This window comes from Pristis pectinata, chromosome 13 (genome assembly GCF_009764475.1).
Source record: "Pristis pectinata isolate sPriPec2 chromosome 13, sPriPec2.1.pri, whole genome shotgun sequence".
In the NCBI taxonomy this organism is placed as follows: Eukaryota; Metazoa; Chordata; class Chondrichthyes; order Rhinopristiformes; family Pristidae; genus Pristis; species Pristis pectinata.
This window is the reverse complement of record NC_067417.1, coordinates 29,783,531-29,799,785: the sequence shown is the minus strand read 5'-3', so window position 1 is coordinate 29,799,785 and position 16,255 is coordinate 29,783,531. Positions and strand designations below refer to the sequence as shown.

The 16,255-nt window shown below is 39.2% G+C and overlaps 1 protein-coding gene across 2 annotated transcripts in view; it reads left to right on the top strand.

Moving 5' to 3' along the window:
• Nucleotides 1–16,255, top strand: part of abcc12 (ATP-binding cassette, sub-family C (CFTR/MRP), member 12) — an 86,402-nt gene that overhangs the window by 50,680 nt on the left and 19,467 nt on the right. For both annotated transcript variants that reach the window (XM_052028072.1, XM_052028073.1), the window contains 2 exons: nucleotides 2,381–2,484; nucleotides 9,763–9,963. In XM_052028072.1, the coding sequence (XP_051884032.1) occupies nucleotides 2,381–2,484; nucleotides 9,763–9,963 (305 nt within the window). The remainder of the gene's footprint in view (nucleotides 1–2,380; nucleotides 2,485–9,762; nucleotides 9,964–16,255) is intronic.

Here is a 16,255-nt window from a genome sequence, read left to right as displayed (position 1 = left end):
GGTTAACTTCTACTGTATTTCAGTACAGACTCAATCATTAAAATGTAGGACAATCATTTTGTTTAAAGATACCAATGACTTGGAGTTTCTTAGACAATGAAGGGCTTTGATGAAGTAGATTTCCAATTGTTTCAAATTGTGGGGAGGATCCAAAACATGAGATGATATAAACACGGTGTGCAACACATGACACAGTAGGCCTGTCAGGGTAGACAAGGGTACCAGAGATGTGGAGAGGGAGTGATGGAGCAGTGAAGGGCTTCGAGGAGGCATCAGAGTGCCACAGAGTGGGCAGAGAGTGAAGCAGGGAAGGAGCATTGAGACCTCTGGCACTTGTGCCATTAAACATGATTAAAAATATTAGTATCCGCTTGAGTGTAATTAAACAAAATGCATCCTTGTGAGTGATCCTCGGAAGTGGTTTGGGTTGTATACCTAGCCCCTCCCACAAAAGTTGTGCACAACTAGATAGTTGTCAAAATTATTGAAGCCAGAAAAAACATTTTAATGAGTCGGATGAGAACATGGAACTTACCAGGTAGTTGAGTAATCAAGTCAAAGGGTATAAGATTCAATTAAAGGAAAGATGATGAGCTGATGAGGGAGAAAGGAATATATTGATAGATTGAAATGATGAAATATGGGAGGAGGCATGAATGAAGTACAAATACTACCATAGTTGGGACAACTAGCTTTCTCCTTGACCTTCTTCTGTAATTCCATGTAACACTACAACCATCCTCAAGGATTTCATGAAAGTATAAGACATGTGAATTTTATTACACCCTCTCTGGATGCAACTGTCCATCAATTAACCATCCTGGATACTTGCTGCAGTTCTTCTTGGTGCCAATCATCTGACAACATAGAGATCTATTTCAAGTTCAACTCAGGCACATACTATAAACTAGAGAGTTCTGAACAAAATACACTACTCATTACTACTAAATAATTATAAAATTCCTCCAGTGTTACAGCAAGATTTGTTATGGTAGTTCAAATCCTTGTCAAGTTCTGCTAAACTAGATGCCTATACTGTTTCAATGTCACATTAGCTATAATGAGCAGTCCAAAACTGGACAAAGAGGTTTTTTTCAGAACTGCAACCAGCGAAAAATCTGCTGTCAGATGCTTGACAAAATGCTTCAAGATTGCCAGAACTTTGGCCAGAGTTTCTGATAAGAATCACCTTTTTGTTTTAGAGAATTTTGGATGCATCAATCAATACATTTTCCAAAAAATATGAGAGTATTAGACATATCTTTCATATCACTTGTACAGTCTAAGGAAAGATTTTGGGAGTCTGGTGTTGGGCATGTGAACAACATAGCCTGCCTAACATAGCTGACCGAGTATTACTAGGGACACTATTCGCAGTTAAATTTTCTGTTTTAGAACATAGAACATAGAACAGTACAGCACAATACAGGCCCTTCAGCCCACCATGTTGTGCCGACCTTTAAACCACGCCTAAGACTATCTAACCCCTTCCTCCCACATATCCCTGTATTTTAAATTTCTCCATATGCTTATCCAACAATCTCTTGAATTTGACCAACGTACCTGCCTCCACTACCGCCCCAGACAGCGCATGCACCAACCACTCTCTGGGTGAAAAACCTCCCTGACATCTCCCTTGAACTTCCCACCCATTACTTTAAAGCCATGCCCTCTTGTATTGAGCATTGTTGCCCTGGGAAAGAGGTGCTGGCTGTCCACTTTATCTATTCCTCTTAATATTTTGTATACCTCTATCATGTCTCCCCTCATCCTCCTCCTCTCCAAAGAGTAAAGCCCTAGCTCCCTTAGTCTCTCCTCATAATCCATACTCTCCAATCCAGGCAGCATCCTGGTAAAGCTCCTCTGCACCCTTTCCAACACTTCCACATCCTTCCTATAATGAGGCGACCAGAAACTCTACGGAAGTTTTCTGACCTGCTTTGCATTGGCAGCGTTTTCTGTTCTAGCTTCGCACTTACTGCCCTGGCAATAGCTTAGTTTTTTTGTACAATTAACTGACAAAAGAGGAGAGTTTTATTTTGTGCAGATGGCTGTATTTACAGTAGTCTTCCTTTTAAATTTCCCAACTCCAGGTATTTTTACACTTTGAATGCTTAAAACCTGTGTTAACATTACCCAAACTCATTTCACTTTAGACCTCCATTCTACTATGATATTCAGTCATAACAATCCTTGGAATGATTTGCAGAAATGGCATGTATGAAATACAATATCACTATATTATGTGTTTGATTACAGATTTATGGATGGAAATGCATGTTTTCATTTTAATTTAGTTTCATTATTATTGTTGATTGCTTGAGCTTTATAAATTGATATTTCTTTTCAGATGGCCAATTGAATTTAATTTATTTTCCAGGATATGTTTTATTTCTATTTGTTTTCTTCCTGTTCATCCTTATGTTCAGCTGTACAACTTTTAGTGGATGGTGGTTAAGTTATTGGATATCAGAGGGATCTGGGGTAAGTTTCTCCTTGTAAAATCAATGCAACGTTCATCTGTAAAGTTATGAAAAAATAATCCTATAAGTTTAAACATAGCCTGTGCACTGGAGAGAGTAGACTTCCTGAATAGTGAAAAGTGAAAGCTCTGGTATATGATAGAGGTATACAAAATATTAAGAGGAATAGATGGTGTAGACAATCAGCGCCTCTTTCCCCGGGCACCAATGCTCAATACAAGAGGTCATGGCTTTAAAGTAATGGGAGGGAAGTTCAAGGGAGATATCAGAGGGAGGTTTTTCACCCAGAGAGTGGTTGGTGCATGGAATGCACTGCCTCGGGTAGTGGTGGAGGCAGATATATTGGTCAAGTTCAAGAGATTGTTAGGTAAGCATATGGAGAAATTTAAAATGGGGGATATGTGGGAGGAAGGGGTTAGACAATCTTAGATGTGGTTTAAAGGTCAGCACAACATGGTGGGCCGAAGGGCCTGTATTGTGCTCTATTGTTCTATGGTTCTATGGTTCTGTGGTATGACTGCAGAGATAGTGGACCCAATGATAGAAATTTTTCAAAGCTCACTAAATTTCGGGAGGGTACCAGAAGATAGTAAAACAGCCAATATGACTACCTTAAAAAAGGAGGAAGACAGAAAACAAGGAAATACAGGCCAATTAGTTTAACATCTATTGTTGGCAAGATGCTATATTCAATAATCAAAGAGAAAATAACTAATAATTTAGGAACATGGAATATAATCAAACCTAATCAACATCATTTTATGAAAGGGATATGGGCCAAATGCAGGCAAATAGGACTAGCTCAGGTAGCCAACTTGGTCGACCAGTCTGAAGGGCCTGTTTCTATGCTGTATGACTCTATGAATATTTTTGTACAAAGTATGAATCATATTTGATAAACTTGTTTGAATTCTTTGAGGATGTGACAGGGAGATTTGATCGAGGGTAACCTGTAGATGCAATGTATTTAGATTTCCAAAAGACATTTGAAGAAGTGCCAGATAAGGGTATAGATTAAGAGCCCGAGTTATTGGAGGAAGTGTGTTAGCATGGATTGAAAACTAGCTGTCACAGAAAACAGAGATTTGGAATAAATGATCCCTTTCAGGCTGGGAGGATGTAACTAGTGGAGCATCCTAGGGAACAGTTCTTGGCTCTCAATTGTTTACTATTTACATTAATGGAGGAGGGAATGAAATGTAAGGCTTCCAAGTTCAGTGCTAACATGAAAATAGGTGGAAGGGCGCATTTGATGAGGACATTGTGATTCTGCAATGGGATATAGATAGATTGAATGATTGGGTAAAAACCTGGCTAATGGAGTTTAATGTGGGGAAGTGTGAGGTCATACACTTGGGTAAGATAAATCAAAAGGATGATTATTCTCTAAATAGAGAGAGACTGCAAATGAGTGAAGTTCAGAGGGAGCCAGTGTGTTCTAGTACATGAATTTAAAAAGTTAGCAGTCAAGTCCAACAAGTAGTTAAGAAGACAAATGTCATTTTGGCCTTTATTGCAAAGGGGTTGGAGTTTAAGAAAAGGGAGGTTTTGTTACAGTACTACAGAGTGAGGCCATACTGGAATAACGTGCACAGTTTTGATCCCCTTACTTAAAAAAGGATATGGTAGCATTGGAGGAAGCTTAATGGATATTCACCATGCTAATTCTTGTGATGAGAGCATTGACCTATCAAGAGAGGCTAGACAGTTTGGGTTTATATTCCTTGGAGTTCAGAAGAATGACGGATGGCCTTATTCAAACATCTAAGATTCAAGGGCACTTGACAGGGTAGATGTTGAGATGTTTTCACTAGTGGAAGAGTCATGAACAAGGAAACATGACTTCAAAATAAGGGCTGGTCATGTAAAAACTGAGGTGCATAGAAAGTTTTCTCTTCAGAAGGTAGTGATTCTCTGGAATTCTCTGCCCCAAAAGGTGATGGAAGCCAGATCATAAGATGTATTTAAGGTGGAGGAATTGAGGGTTATGGGGAACTGACACAGAAAAGATGGTGAGGCCAGCATAGATCAGCCGTGATGATATTGAATGGCAGGGCAGGCTTTAGGGTCTTGGTGGTCTACTCCGGTTCCTATTTTCTTGTGTTAAAATTCTGTTCATTGTAAGATAACAAATTCTTGTTTATTATGCATCTGCTACAATATATCTGTCAATTTCCAGTGTAGGAAATATAATATAATGGAAAATATCTGAAAAATGTACTGTGGAAGAAAATTTCTTTACTCCTAGTGTCTTTTCAATAAATGTGGATATCACTTCATTTTCTCTCTATGTAAGCATTTAAACACATGAACAACACTTAAAGTTTTGTACCACTAATAGAGTACAGAAGTATAAAATTGAACAAGATTATTTTGCCTTTATTTAAAGAATATTACAATTTAGGAAATACCTTTGCATCAGTGCATTTTCACAAAAATATTTTAACTATACTGTGATTTTCATTAAAAAAACTAAGAGCTGAAAAAATCTAGCCAATGTAACATTGAAGAAGTTTATTGAAAGACACGTAACTTATTCATTTCTACATATTGTACTAAGAGTACTTATTTTCCTGAAATTAAATAATTTACATAGTATGGGATTTTATTTTAATATAGCAATAATACGAAAACGATTTTTCACTGTGTCTGCTATTCATCAATCAACAGGTAAAGTGATTAAGCAACTTACCCTATGAAAAGCATAAGAAAGTTAAACTATTTCATAGCTATGCCTTATTAGTGAATAACAGATGAACCATCCATGACTTGTCAGTCATTAACAGGGCACTTGGTAATGATAGAAACAGATTTCAGTCATAACCAATGTATAAAAAGAGCTGGTGATACAGTGGCTGTTCCTCTTTCTCCTCCATTAACCATGCAGGAGTAGGCAAAACTCAACCCATTTGATGACATTAATTTCTTCTAAGAGGCTGCTGAAATCCAGATAAAGCTTCTTCCTCACCAATCCAGTATTCTGGAGGAAACGACATTTCTGATCTTGTGTTCCTGTTGCTTTTCTGTAATTCCCACTTTAAATATGAAGACTATGAATTTAAATTATCAGGGAACATAAAATAGAAAAATATTTTAAAGATACATTATAAAAAGGAGTGGTTGAATGGGAATTGGACCACTATGGGGAGACACAGGACAAAACATGAAGCACTGATGGGGAGATGACAGAAGTATTAGATCACCATTTCGCTTCAATATTTATTGGGGCCACAGAACAGGTGGACATGATGTTGGATGGTGAGATGAATAATGCCTCCAAAGTCATTGAAAGAATAAGTGAACCAACATTCGTGTCCTCCGTCAGGCCAGACTCCCTGGTGGAAGTGTGAAGATGAGGTTGTGCATTCTGGAGAATGTAAAGCTACGGAAGAGTTGGAGACCGTGTGGTGTGTCGCGGATATAGATGGGAAGGGATTGGACCAGGGGGACTGGATAGTGTCCCTAGTTATATTCAGTCAGCTATGTTAGGCAGGCCATGTTGTTCACATGCCCAACACCAGACTCCCAAAACAGATGCTTTATTCTGAGCTCTGTCCTGGGAAGTGGACAGAGATAAAAGATTTAAGGATATGATCAAATCTCCCTTGAGGAAGTGTAATGCCCATACTATCTCCTGGAAATCTTAGACTCATGACATTCACTGTGGAGAAGAGGCATTTGGGATGGTATTGAGAACCTTGAGGCCATGTATCAAGACCATACAGAAACCTTGCGTAAGCAACAGAAGGAGTGCACCACCTCATAATCCACCTGCTCCTGCTGTAGAAGGACCTGTGGTTCTCACCTTTGCCTCATTACCCATCCCAAATTGTATAAAGCCAGAGCGGCAGCAAGTCATTCTTGATACCGACGAAGAACAATAGAGGTGGATTTAAAATATCATTACCTAGTAAGTGAAGGAGAGGAACATGGAGATCTTGGAGTACGTTTATACCAATTACTCAAATTTGCACCACAGATTGAGCAAAAGCAAACCAAGCATTGGGGATTATTTCTAGAAGGACAGAATTGAAAAGTAGGTTAGCTTTGCAGCTCATTTAAACAGTTAAATAATTTTGATCCTGGCTGCCTGAATCAAGATAGCAGCAGCTCTCGGGAAAGAGCAAATTGAATGACAGTCAATGCCCTGCCATTTTTACTCACTTTTGATCCGGTTTCACAATCACAGATCCCGCAATCACAGAGTTATACAGCATAGAAACAGGCCCTTCGGCCCAACTCATCCATGTCGACCAAGTTGCCTACCTGAGCTAGTCCCATTTGCCTGTGATGGCCCATATCCCTCTAAACCTTTCCCATCCATGTACCTGCCCTAACGTCCATTAAGCATTCTAAGTGCATTTGCTTCTACCAATTCCTCTGGCAGCTCGTTCCATGCACCCACCATCCTCGGTGTGAAAAAGTTGCCATTCAGGTCACCTTTAAATCTGTCCCCTCTCACATTAAACCTATGCCCTCTAGTTTTAGATTCCCCTACCCTGGGAAAAAGACTGTGACCTTATCTACGCCCCTCATTTTATATACCTCTATAAGGTCACCCATTAGCCTCCTACACTCCAGGGAAAAAAAAGACAGCCTATCCAATCTCTCCTTATAACTCGAGCCCTCTAGTCCCAGTAACATTCCCGTGAATCTCTTCTGCACCCTTTCCAGCTTAATGACATCCTTCCTACAGCTAGGCAACCAGAACTGCGCACAATACTCCAAGTGTGGTCTCACCAACATCTTGTACAGTTGTAACATGATGTCCCAACTCAGTGTCCTGACTGATGAAGGTAAGTGTGCCAAACACCGTCTTCAGTACCTTGTCTACCTGTGTCGCCACTTTTAGGAAACAATGTACTTGTAACCCTATGTCCCTCCATTCTACAACTCTGTCCAAGCACTGCCATTTGCTGTGCAAGTCCTGCCCTGCCTGGTTTAACTTACCAAAATGCGTCACTTCACACTTGTCCATCTGCCATTCCTTGTCCCACTGTTGGACTTCATCCAAGGGTTTTAGAAGAAGTGGCCAGTGAGACAGTTGATTTCATTTTCCAAAATTCCATAGATACGGAGAAGGTTCCATTAGAGCTGAAATTAGCAAAATAGCTTATTTGTTGAAAAGGGGAGTCAGAAAGCAGGAAACTGCAGGCCAGTTAGCGTAACATCTGTCAGAGGGAAAGTGTTAGAAGCAGTTTTAAAGATGTTATAGTGGGACATTTGAAAATACTCAAGGTAATCAGACAAAGTCAACATAGTTTTGAGGATTCATGTTTGACCAATTTATTGGACTCTTTTGAAGAACTACTTTTCCGCACAGAGGGTGGTGGGTATATGGAATGAGCTTGTCGAGAGAAGTTGAATATAAAGCCCCATAAATATGTTTGTAGAAATTTCCTTTTCTGTATTTCCAGTACTGATAAAATATGATACAGTAGATGCAATTTAATGTATTTAAGTGTGAAATTATACCTGTGACAGCAGTGATGAAGAGGGACAATATAAATTAAATTGTGCAATGTTAAACTGCAGAAACCAAGTAGTCCTGGAGTGCACATACACAAATCTGTGAACGTGGTGGGACAAGTTGAGAAAGGTGTTTAAAAAACATATGGAGCCCACAGCTTATCTGACAGAGACCCAAGCTGCTCTTTTAAACCTGAGATATTTCCCTTTATAGTAATGAAGGTTAAAAGAAGATTTGACAGAGCTGTTCAATATTATGATGGAGTAAATAAGGATAATTATTTTTAAAGTCAGAAGAGTTGTTAACCAGAGAACAACGTGGTTGATAAATAACATAGAGAAACAAAGGAAAAAGAACTAACACAGTAAATTGTAATCTGGAATGCACTTCAGTGAAGTAAATGAAGTAATAATATTTAAAAGGATGAATAATTGAAGGGGAGAAAGTCAGAAAGAACAGGGGCATAGATCTAATTAGTATAAGCTTTTGGATAGTGTGATTTATGGGCTAAATGCTCCCACCCTCTCCTCCTTGGTTTCATCATTCCACAATTCTTAGAATAAGTAGATGGGTATTTAAATGAAAACATGTCCTTTAATCAGAATATCTATATTGCAAAAAAAACAAGGATATTTCATATTCTTTGACAGCAGAAAAATCTCCAGATGTTAATACTGGGAATAGTTTCTGGAATTGTGGTTTAGTGTATCCAGTGGTTGCTATAATGAATGTGAAATAACAGTTACAAATTAAGCAGTAAACAAATGCTTGCAGCCAGAGGCACCTGTAATGATGATGGATGTCCATCCAGCTCACCAAACACAAAACAAAGCCAGGAGAATTTATATCAGGGGAATAGCTCAGTGATTTTTCATGGATAAATACATGCTCCAGGGTCAGCAACAGACGGTCAATATTAACAGAGATTCTCTATCCAAAGGTCACCGTTTGGGGAATTACGCAAGAAAAGATAAAAAATGTCACTGAAATTGAAGTGTAGAGTACATAGATTCCCTGATTCTGTGTTTTTATTGATTTGTTGGATTGAAACAGATGATTAAAATGGCTCTAACCAAGCATCTGCCCATTCTGTCTCAATCGCGTCTCTATAATTTTGGTCAGGATCAAGATAAGGGTAAAAGGGTAATTGGTTTACTATTGTCGCATGTACCGAGATACAATGATAAACTTTGTTTTGCATGCCATCCGTACAGATCATTTCAAAACATAAGTACATCGAGGTAGTACAAAGGAAAAAGCAATAACAGAATGCAGAATATAGTCTTACAGTTACAGAGAAAATGCAGGTAGAAAATAAGGTGTAAGGGCCATGACAAGGTAGATTGTGAGGTCAAGAGTTCATCCTTATCGTACCAGAAGTTTGTTCAAGAGTCTTATAACAGCAGGATAGAAGCTGTCCTTAAGCCTGGTGGTGCATGTTTTCAAGCTTTTGTATCTTCTGCCCAGTGGGAGGGTGGAGAAGAGAGAATGTCTGGGGTGGGAGGGGTCTTTGATTATGCTGGCTGCTTTCCCAAGGTAGCGGAAAGTGTAGACAGAGCCCATGGAAGGGAAACTGATCTTATGGTGGTTTGAGCTGTGTCCACAACTCTCTGCAATTTCTGGCAATCTTGGGCAGAGCAATTGACATACCAAGCTGTGATGCATCCGGATAGGATGCTCTCTGTGGGCAGAATTAAGTTGTGTCCTGCAGTAGCTCTATTTCTTCAACAGTATAAGTTCAAGTCTATTGTCTGCTTTGTCTCCCATTAATTATGTTTTTGACATTGATACCTATTTATCTGTGCAAAGGCTGACTGTATTGCACAAAGGAATAACACCTCAGCACTGGACTGCACCAGCATCACCAACAATCCCCGCCTTGAATTCTACCAACTGATCTATGGAATATCCATTGTCGTTGTAATCGTTCTGAGTGTCATTAAAGGATTTTTTTTTACTAAATTTGTTTTGAAGGCGTCTTCTACCCTACATGACAATGTATTTTATAAGGTAAGATTATGTTCAATGTATAGATCTCAGTTATTTCCAATACTATGTTAGGATTTTAAGCTAATGCAATGGATTGCAGTCTTTTGTCTAAGAAAATATGAAAATGAAGCAATTCGAATCTAGTGAGGGTAAAGTGGCAAAGATAAAATTAAGCTGTAAAACGTCTGACAGACTTCAAAGTTTTGAACACTGGCAAAAATTTCAGACATTTTGCCTACAAATTAATTTTCTGCACTTTATGGTATTTCCATGTTGAAAATAAGATTTTTTTAAGGATGTAGTGGTTCATCTGGAAGCTTTCATGGGAACATAGGAACAAGAATAGACCATTTAGCCCCTGTCCACTTCTTTAGTCAGTTCTTGAAAAAATTCTATCATGGTTGTCAAGCATGAGGTAACCTTTACAAGTCTTTGCCATCTCTCTCTGATCAGCTAGAAATTTACAAGCTGTTTAGGCATGCTATCGTTCATCAAAAATCAGTTGACTGATTGGGAAACATGAGCCAAGGCTGTCTTTTCCTTTTTATGTTCAAAGGAACCTGGGTGAACTTGCATTGAGAACCACTGAAAGTTAACATCCAGGCTCAGCAAGCAATTAGGTAGTCAAACAGTGGGTCACCATTTATTGCAGGAGGATTTGAATGCAAGAGTATAGCTATCTTCATCCAATTACTTAAGAGTCCTGTCAGACAGCATCTGGAATTTATGGGAGGTTTGGTCTTCCTACGTAAGAAAGGATGTACCTGCAATAGAGGGAGTGCAGCAAAGAATTATCAGATTGATTCCTGGATGGCAGGTTGGTCATATGAGAGATTACATGAACTCTGCCTACACACTATAGTGTTTAAAAGAATTAAAGGTGATCTCATAGAAATGTATAGTATTCTTAAGGGAATTGACAAGGATGTGGAGTTTCCCTTGTTGGGGTGAATAGCATCAGGCATCATAGCGTCAGAATAAAGAGAGGGTTTAAAATGAAGATTAGGAGACACGTTTTCACCCTGAGAGTGGTGAGTAGATCAGCTTTGGCCACTATTTATTCTGTCAAAATTACTAGCTCTAGTGGGAGAACCCTTGAAGAAATTCTATTGTGTCTTTAATATACTAGCACTTCAATCACAAGGTGGTTATGTACTTTAATGGAAGTATTCGTTCTATTGAATGGCATAAACTTTCCTATCAATTAAATCAAATAGATCGATAATTTTTCAAATGTTTGCCAGACGTATTAGTACTGTACTGTGCTCATTTATCAAGATCCAATGTGACAGTAATGGTGATCCCTTGCTCGCAGTAGGTTGTATTGTAGAATACTACAGCTGCATTAAAATCAATGGACGGACAATTGCAGGCAGTGCCTGACTCTAATAAGCTGCCCACACCATGCAAGGGCCTATATTTCACTTATGTGATTGATGGTCTATATGCAGGAGCCCTCACTGGAACCTCTGATGTCAGATTGATTAGTGGCCCTATAACCAGCAAGTATCTAGATTTAGTTATAGGTGGTAAGCTTCTATAAGTTCAGCAATTCAGCACACTTTATGACAAGTCAGAACTGCAGGGATGAGCAAAATGATCCAGTCGATAGTCAATTTAACCCATACATTTCACTTTATAAATATTGCTCAGTATACATGCAATATTCCAGGCAACAATTAGGTTCCTGTGACACTGATATTGTTTGGAACTGGGTAACATATTTGCAATTTTGTGGCAAAGATTTTACTTCAGTGTTTAATGACTTCCACCTTATATTACACAATAACCTGAGATCAGCAAAAACTCTGCAGTATCAAGTCCTATTCACCAATCACCTCTGTGTTAGCTGATCTATTGCCTCTCATCTGTCAATCCCTCAATATTAAAATTCTCATCTTTGTTTATGACTCCCTCCTTATCTCTAAATCTCCTTTAGCTTTATAACCTTGGAGATCTCTGCATTCATCCAATTCCAGCCTTTTAATAAACCCTGAATTCATTTGCTCACCTTTGGCATGTTTTGTGCAGCTTTGTGAAAGATAGCTGGGAATGCAAGGGTTAATGACTGGCAGTGTAAGGGTTAATAGTATGCTTTTTAGTATGGTTCTCACTGTGAAAGGATTCTCAAGGTAAAGAATGATCTCATTATGGTGTGATTTAGTTATGTCTAGTTTTAATAGCAGGTGCAAGTGGGAAGAAGTAGTTTTTTTTACCTATATCTTGTTATGTTTGAAACCTTATGTAAACAATTGCCTGTGTAAGAGTAGTTTCTCACCTAGCTTTCCCACGAAAAAGGATATAAAATACGCTGTAGCCGAGACTTCCTTGAGTGGGTTTCGGTATAGAGTTAGAGTTACGTGGTTTACTCTGTCTCTTAATTTTCCCACTCCCACTAGCGAAAGTTAATAAAGCATTTATCGTAATTTCTTTGGTTCTGCTGTTGTCTGATTCCTTCCAGAAGCGCGGGTCGGTTTTGACGGCTTTGACCCTAGATCTCTGGAATCCCCTCCTGAAAACCTCCTTGTCCCTCTAACATTCTCTCCCCCATTAAAGGGTTCCTTCAAAAAAATCTGACATTACTCCATTTAATTATGCAACTATCTCATAATGTGGCTTGGTATGAAATTTTCTAAGATATTGTTCCTGTGAAGTACTTGAAATACTTCATTATATCAATGGCATGACACAAATGCATGTTATTTTTGAATGTTTCTCCCTGCTTTTCATTTAATTTCTTGGTAAAACTAATTGATGCTTTTTCCTGAAGGAATGCTTATGGAATTATGGGACTGTCTGTCACATGATTTCATCAATGTAAGAGATCAGAATTTACTATCTCCAGTTACCATGTTGAAAACATGTGACCAGTTAAGTCACCAGACACTTTGTTTAGAGGCAATGTAAGTCGGCAAGCATGACATTGGGCTCCATTATATGCTCACCTTTACTTTTTCTGTGATATCAAACTTTCCATATCCAAAAAGATGTGAGTGCACACTCACATCACGCTGAAGTACTAAATCAATCACATTAGCATCTGAGGCACCCTGAGCTCCAAGGAGCCTGAACCCAGTCAACACCAATAGGATATGAGGGGAGAGAGATTTTTCCAGAAATTTCTTGGCTAAAAAAAGGCTTCTGAAGATGTTCATTTCCCCCTAATGTGCAGCTATGTAAAACAAATGAAGCTACAAATTTAATTTCTCTCCCAGCTCTGGGATGAGTTTGAATCATTCAGTATTCTTCTGGAAACCAAGAACATCACAGAAAACTTGTTGACATTGGTTTCCGGAGGGATAGGATGAGGACCTGTCCAAGATAAGCTTATACATTTATTTTTTTATTTAGTGAGACATAGGAACAGAGAATAAGAAATGATTTATTGTTTTTAGCCTTGGAGGCATGAGTCTCAGAAAATTTTTAAGATCCTGCTTTGGCTTTTCATTCTGTACAAGACCACAGAGATACAAAAAGTTATGGCATTGGCCCAAGTACATGTATCGAACAGTAGCAATAACCTTGAAGAAAGGTGCCTACCAAGGAGCTAGAGATCACTGTGAGTTGAGTTTCCCCTTTTCTCATAGGATTCCTAATGCCCAGAAACAGTGATGTTGTCAGGATGGCTGATCAGACAAACCCACAGCCTATAAACCAGGAAGGAGAAAGAACAATTTTTAATTAATGTTTTAAATATTCTGATTGTTAAATAATCATTAGAATATAGAAACATAGAAACATAGAAAACCAACAGCACAATTCAGGCCCTTTGGCCCACAAAGCTGTGCCAAGCATGTCCCTACCTCAGAAATTACTGGGCTTACCTATAGCCCTCTATTTTTCACAGCTCCATGTACCTATCCAAAAGTTTCTTAAAAGACCCTATCATTTCCATTTCCACCACTGTTGCCGGCAGCCCATTCCACGCACTCACCACTCTCTGAGTAAAAAACTTACCCCTGACATCTCCTCTATACCTACTCCCCAGCACCTTAAACCTGTGCCCACTTGAGGCAACCATTTCAGCCCTGGGGAAAAGCCTCTGACTATCTACCCGATCAATGCCTCTCATCATCTTATAAACCTCTATCAGGTCCCCCCTCATCCTCCGTCACTCCAAGGAGAAAAGGTCAAGTTCCCTCAATCTGCTTTCATAAGGTATGCCCTGCAATCCAGGCAGCATCCTTGTAAATCTCCTCTGCACCCTCTCTATGGCCTCCACATCCTTCCTGTAGTGAGGAGACCAGAATTGAGCACAGTACTCCAAGTGGGGTCTGACCAGGGACCTATATAGCTGCAACAATACCTCTTGGCTCCTAAATTCGATTCCCCGATTGATGAAGGACAATACACCATATGCCTTCTTAACCACAGAATGAACCTGCGCAGTCGCTTTGAGTGTCCTATGGACTCGGACCCAAAGATCCCTCTGATCCTCCACACTGCCAAGAGTCCTACCATTAATACTATACTTTGCCATCATATTTGACCTACCAAGATGAACCACTTCACACTGAACTGCATCTGCCACTTCTCAGCCCAACTTTGCATCCTATCTATGTCCCGCTGTAACCTCTGACAGCCCTCTATACTATCCACTACACATCCAACCTTTGTGTCATCCACAAACTTACTAACCCATCCCTCCACTTCTTCATCCAGGTCGTTTATAAAATTCACAAAGAGTAAGGGTCCCAGAACAGATCCCTGAGGTACACCACTGGTCACCGAGCTCCATGCAGAATATGACCCTTCAACAACCACTCTTTGCCTTCTGTGGGCCAGCCAGTTCTGGATCCACATTGTAATGTCCCCTTGGATCCTATGCCTCCTTACTTTCTCAATAAGCCTTGCATGGGGTACCTTATCAAATGCCTTGCTGAAATCCATATACACTACATCTACTGCTCTCCCTTCATCGATGTGTTTAGTCACATCCTCAAAAAATTCAATCAGGCTCGTCAGGCAGGACCTGACCTTGACAAAGCCATGCTGACTATTCCTAATCATATTATACCTCTCCAAATGTTCATAAATCCTGCCTCTCAGGATCTTCTCCATCAGTTTACCAACCACTGAGGTAAGACTCACTTGTCTATAATTTCCTGGGCTATCTCTACTCCCTTTCCTGAATAAGGGAACAACATCCGCAACCCTCCAATCTTCTGGGACCAATATTTGGTATGTTGAAGTTAGAAGTTCATAAATTGAAACTAAACCTTTGGGATTGGAATATTATCCACAGTTGTTTCCACTAAACAAGTATTGCCGTAGTGGTTGTGTGCTGTACTTCATTTATTCAGTCTGATTACAATGACATTAACAGGGCCAAACTTCAGAAGCAGGGTACAGTGGCATTCGTAACTTGTATATGGAGGTTTCATGCCAAAGGTTTAATGCAAGGCTGAATCAATGTGTCTTGAAGTATTTATGTGGCAGAATCACAAAGCACACACATAAAACTCAGATATTTTTAGACCAGATAGTTTGTTAAGTAGAATTATGGCAAGATATTCCATACCTCACTTAGACGTCATACAACAAAGTGTAAAATTTTTAGGATATTTAAACCAAATGAGACTTAAGTGTGCGTCAATTCAAGTGATTTGTCTTGATTCCTTTGAAGAAGATTGAAAATATTGCAGTCATTGGAGAGGATTGAATCATTGACAGTGAATTCAGGATTTCTGCTCTGCAGATGTAGAAATCCCAGAAGTGTTTTCAGTATTACAGTGTCAAGGCAGCAATTATTAATATCTTGCCATTGAAGTTCAGCAAATCTGGAAGCATTGGATAGAAACATGTTGGCTATGGCCAACAGTTCTGAAGAAAATGACTGGCATATAGCTGCCCCCTAATGAGTGACTCCAAAACTATTAGGGTCTCACTGTATGTCTGGGACATGCTGAGTGACAAATGCTGACACAACTCCCATTCCACTCAGTTGCTTGACCCTACATGGTCTAACAACAGAGCCCTGCCTCAGTGGGACTCCCCAGTTCATCAAGGAGGAGCTCACTCCTCTGGTCCTGTTCCTGCCAGACCTGTCATATGATCACTATCCCCATCTATATTAATGACAATTCCTGTCTTGATTAGGAGGTAAAAAGGAATTATTCAAAAAAATTATTCTTTTTAAATTTTTTTAAAAGATTAATTCAGTGTTTACTGTACATTAATTAATTTTTAAAAAATATTTTTCACTTTTTAAATTATTTCCTGCAGTAGTTTTTAAACATCTTTGAATGTCAGAGACATTTAAAAACCTGCCAAAGGCTGTTAAGGTGTTCCAGGGAGAGACCCTCAGTGGAAT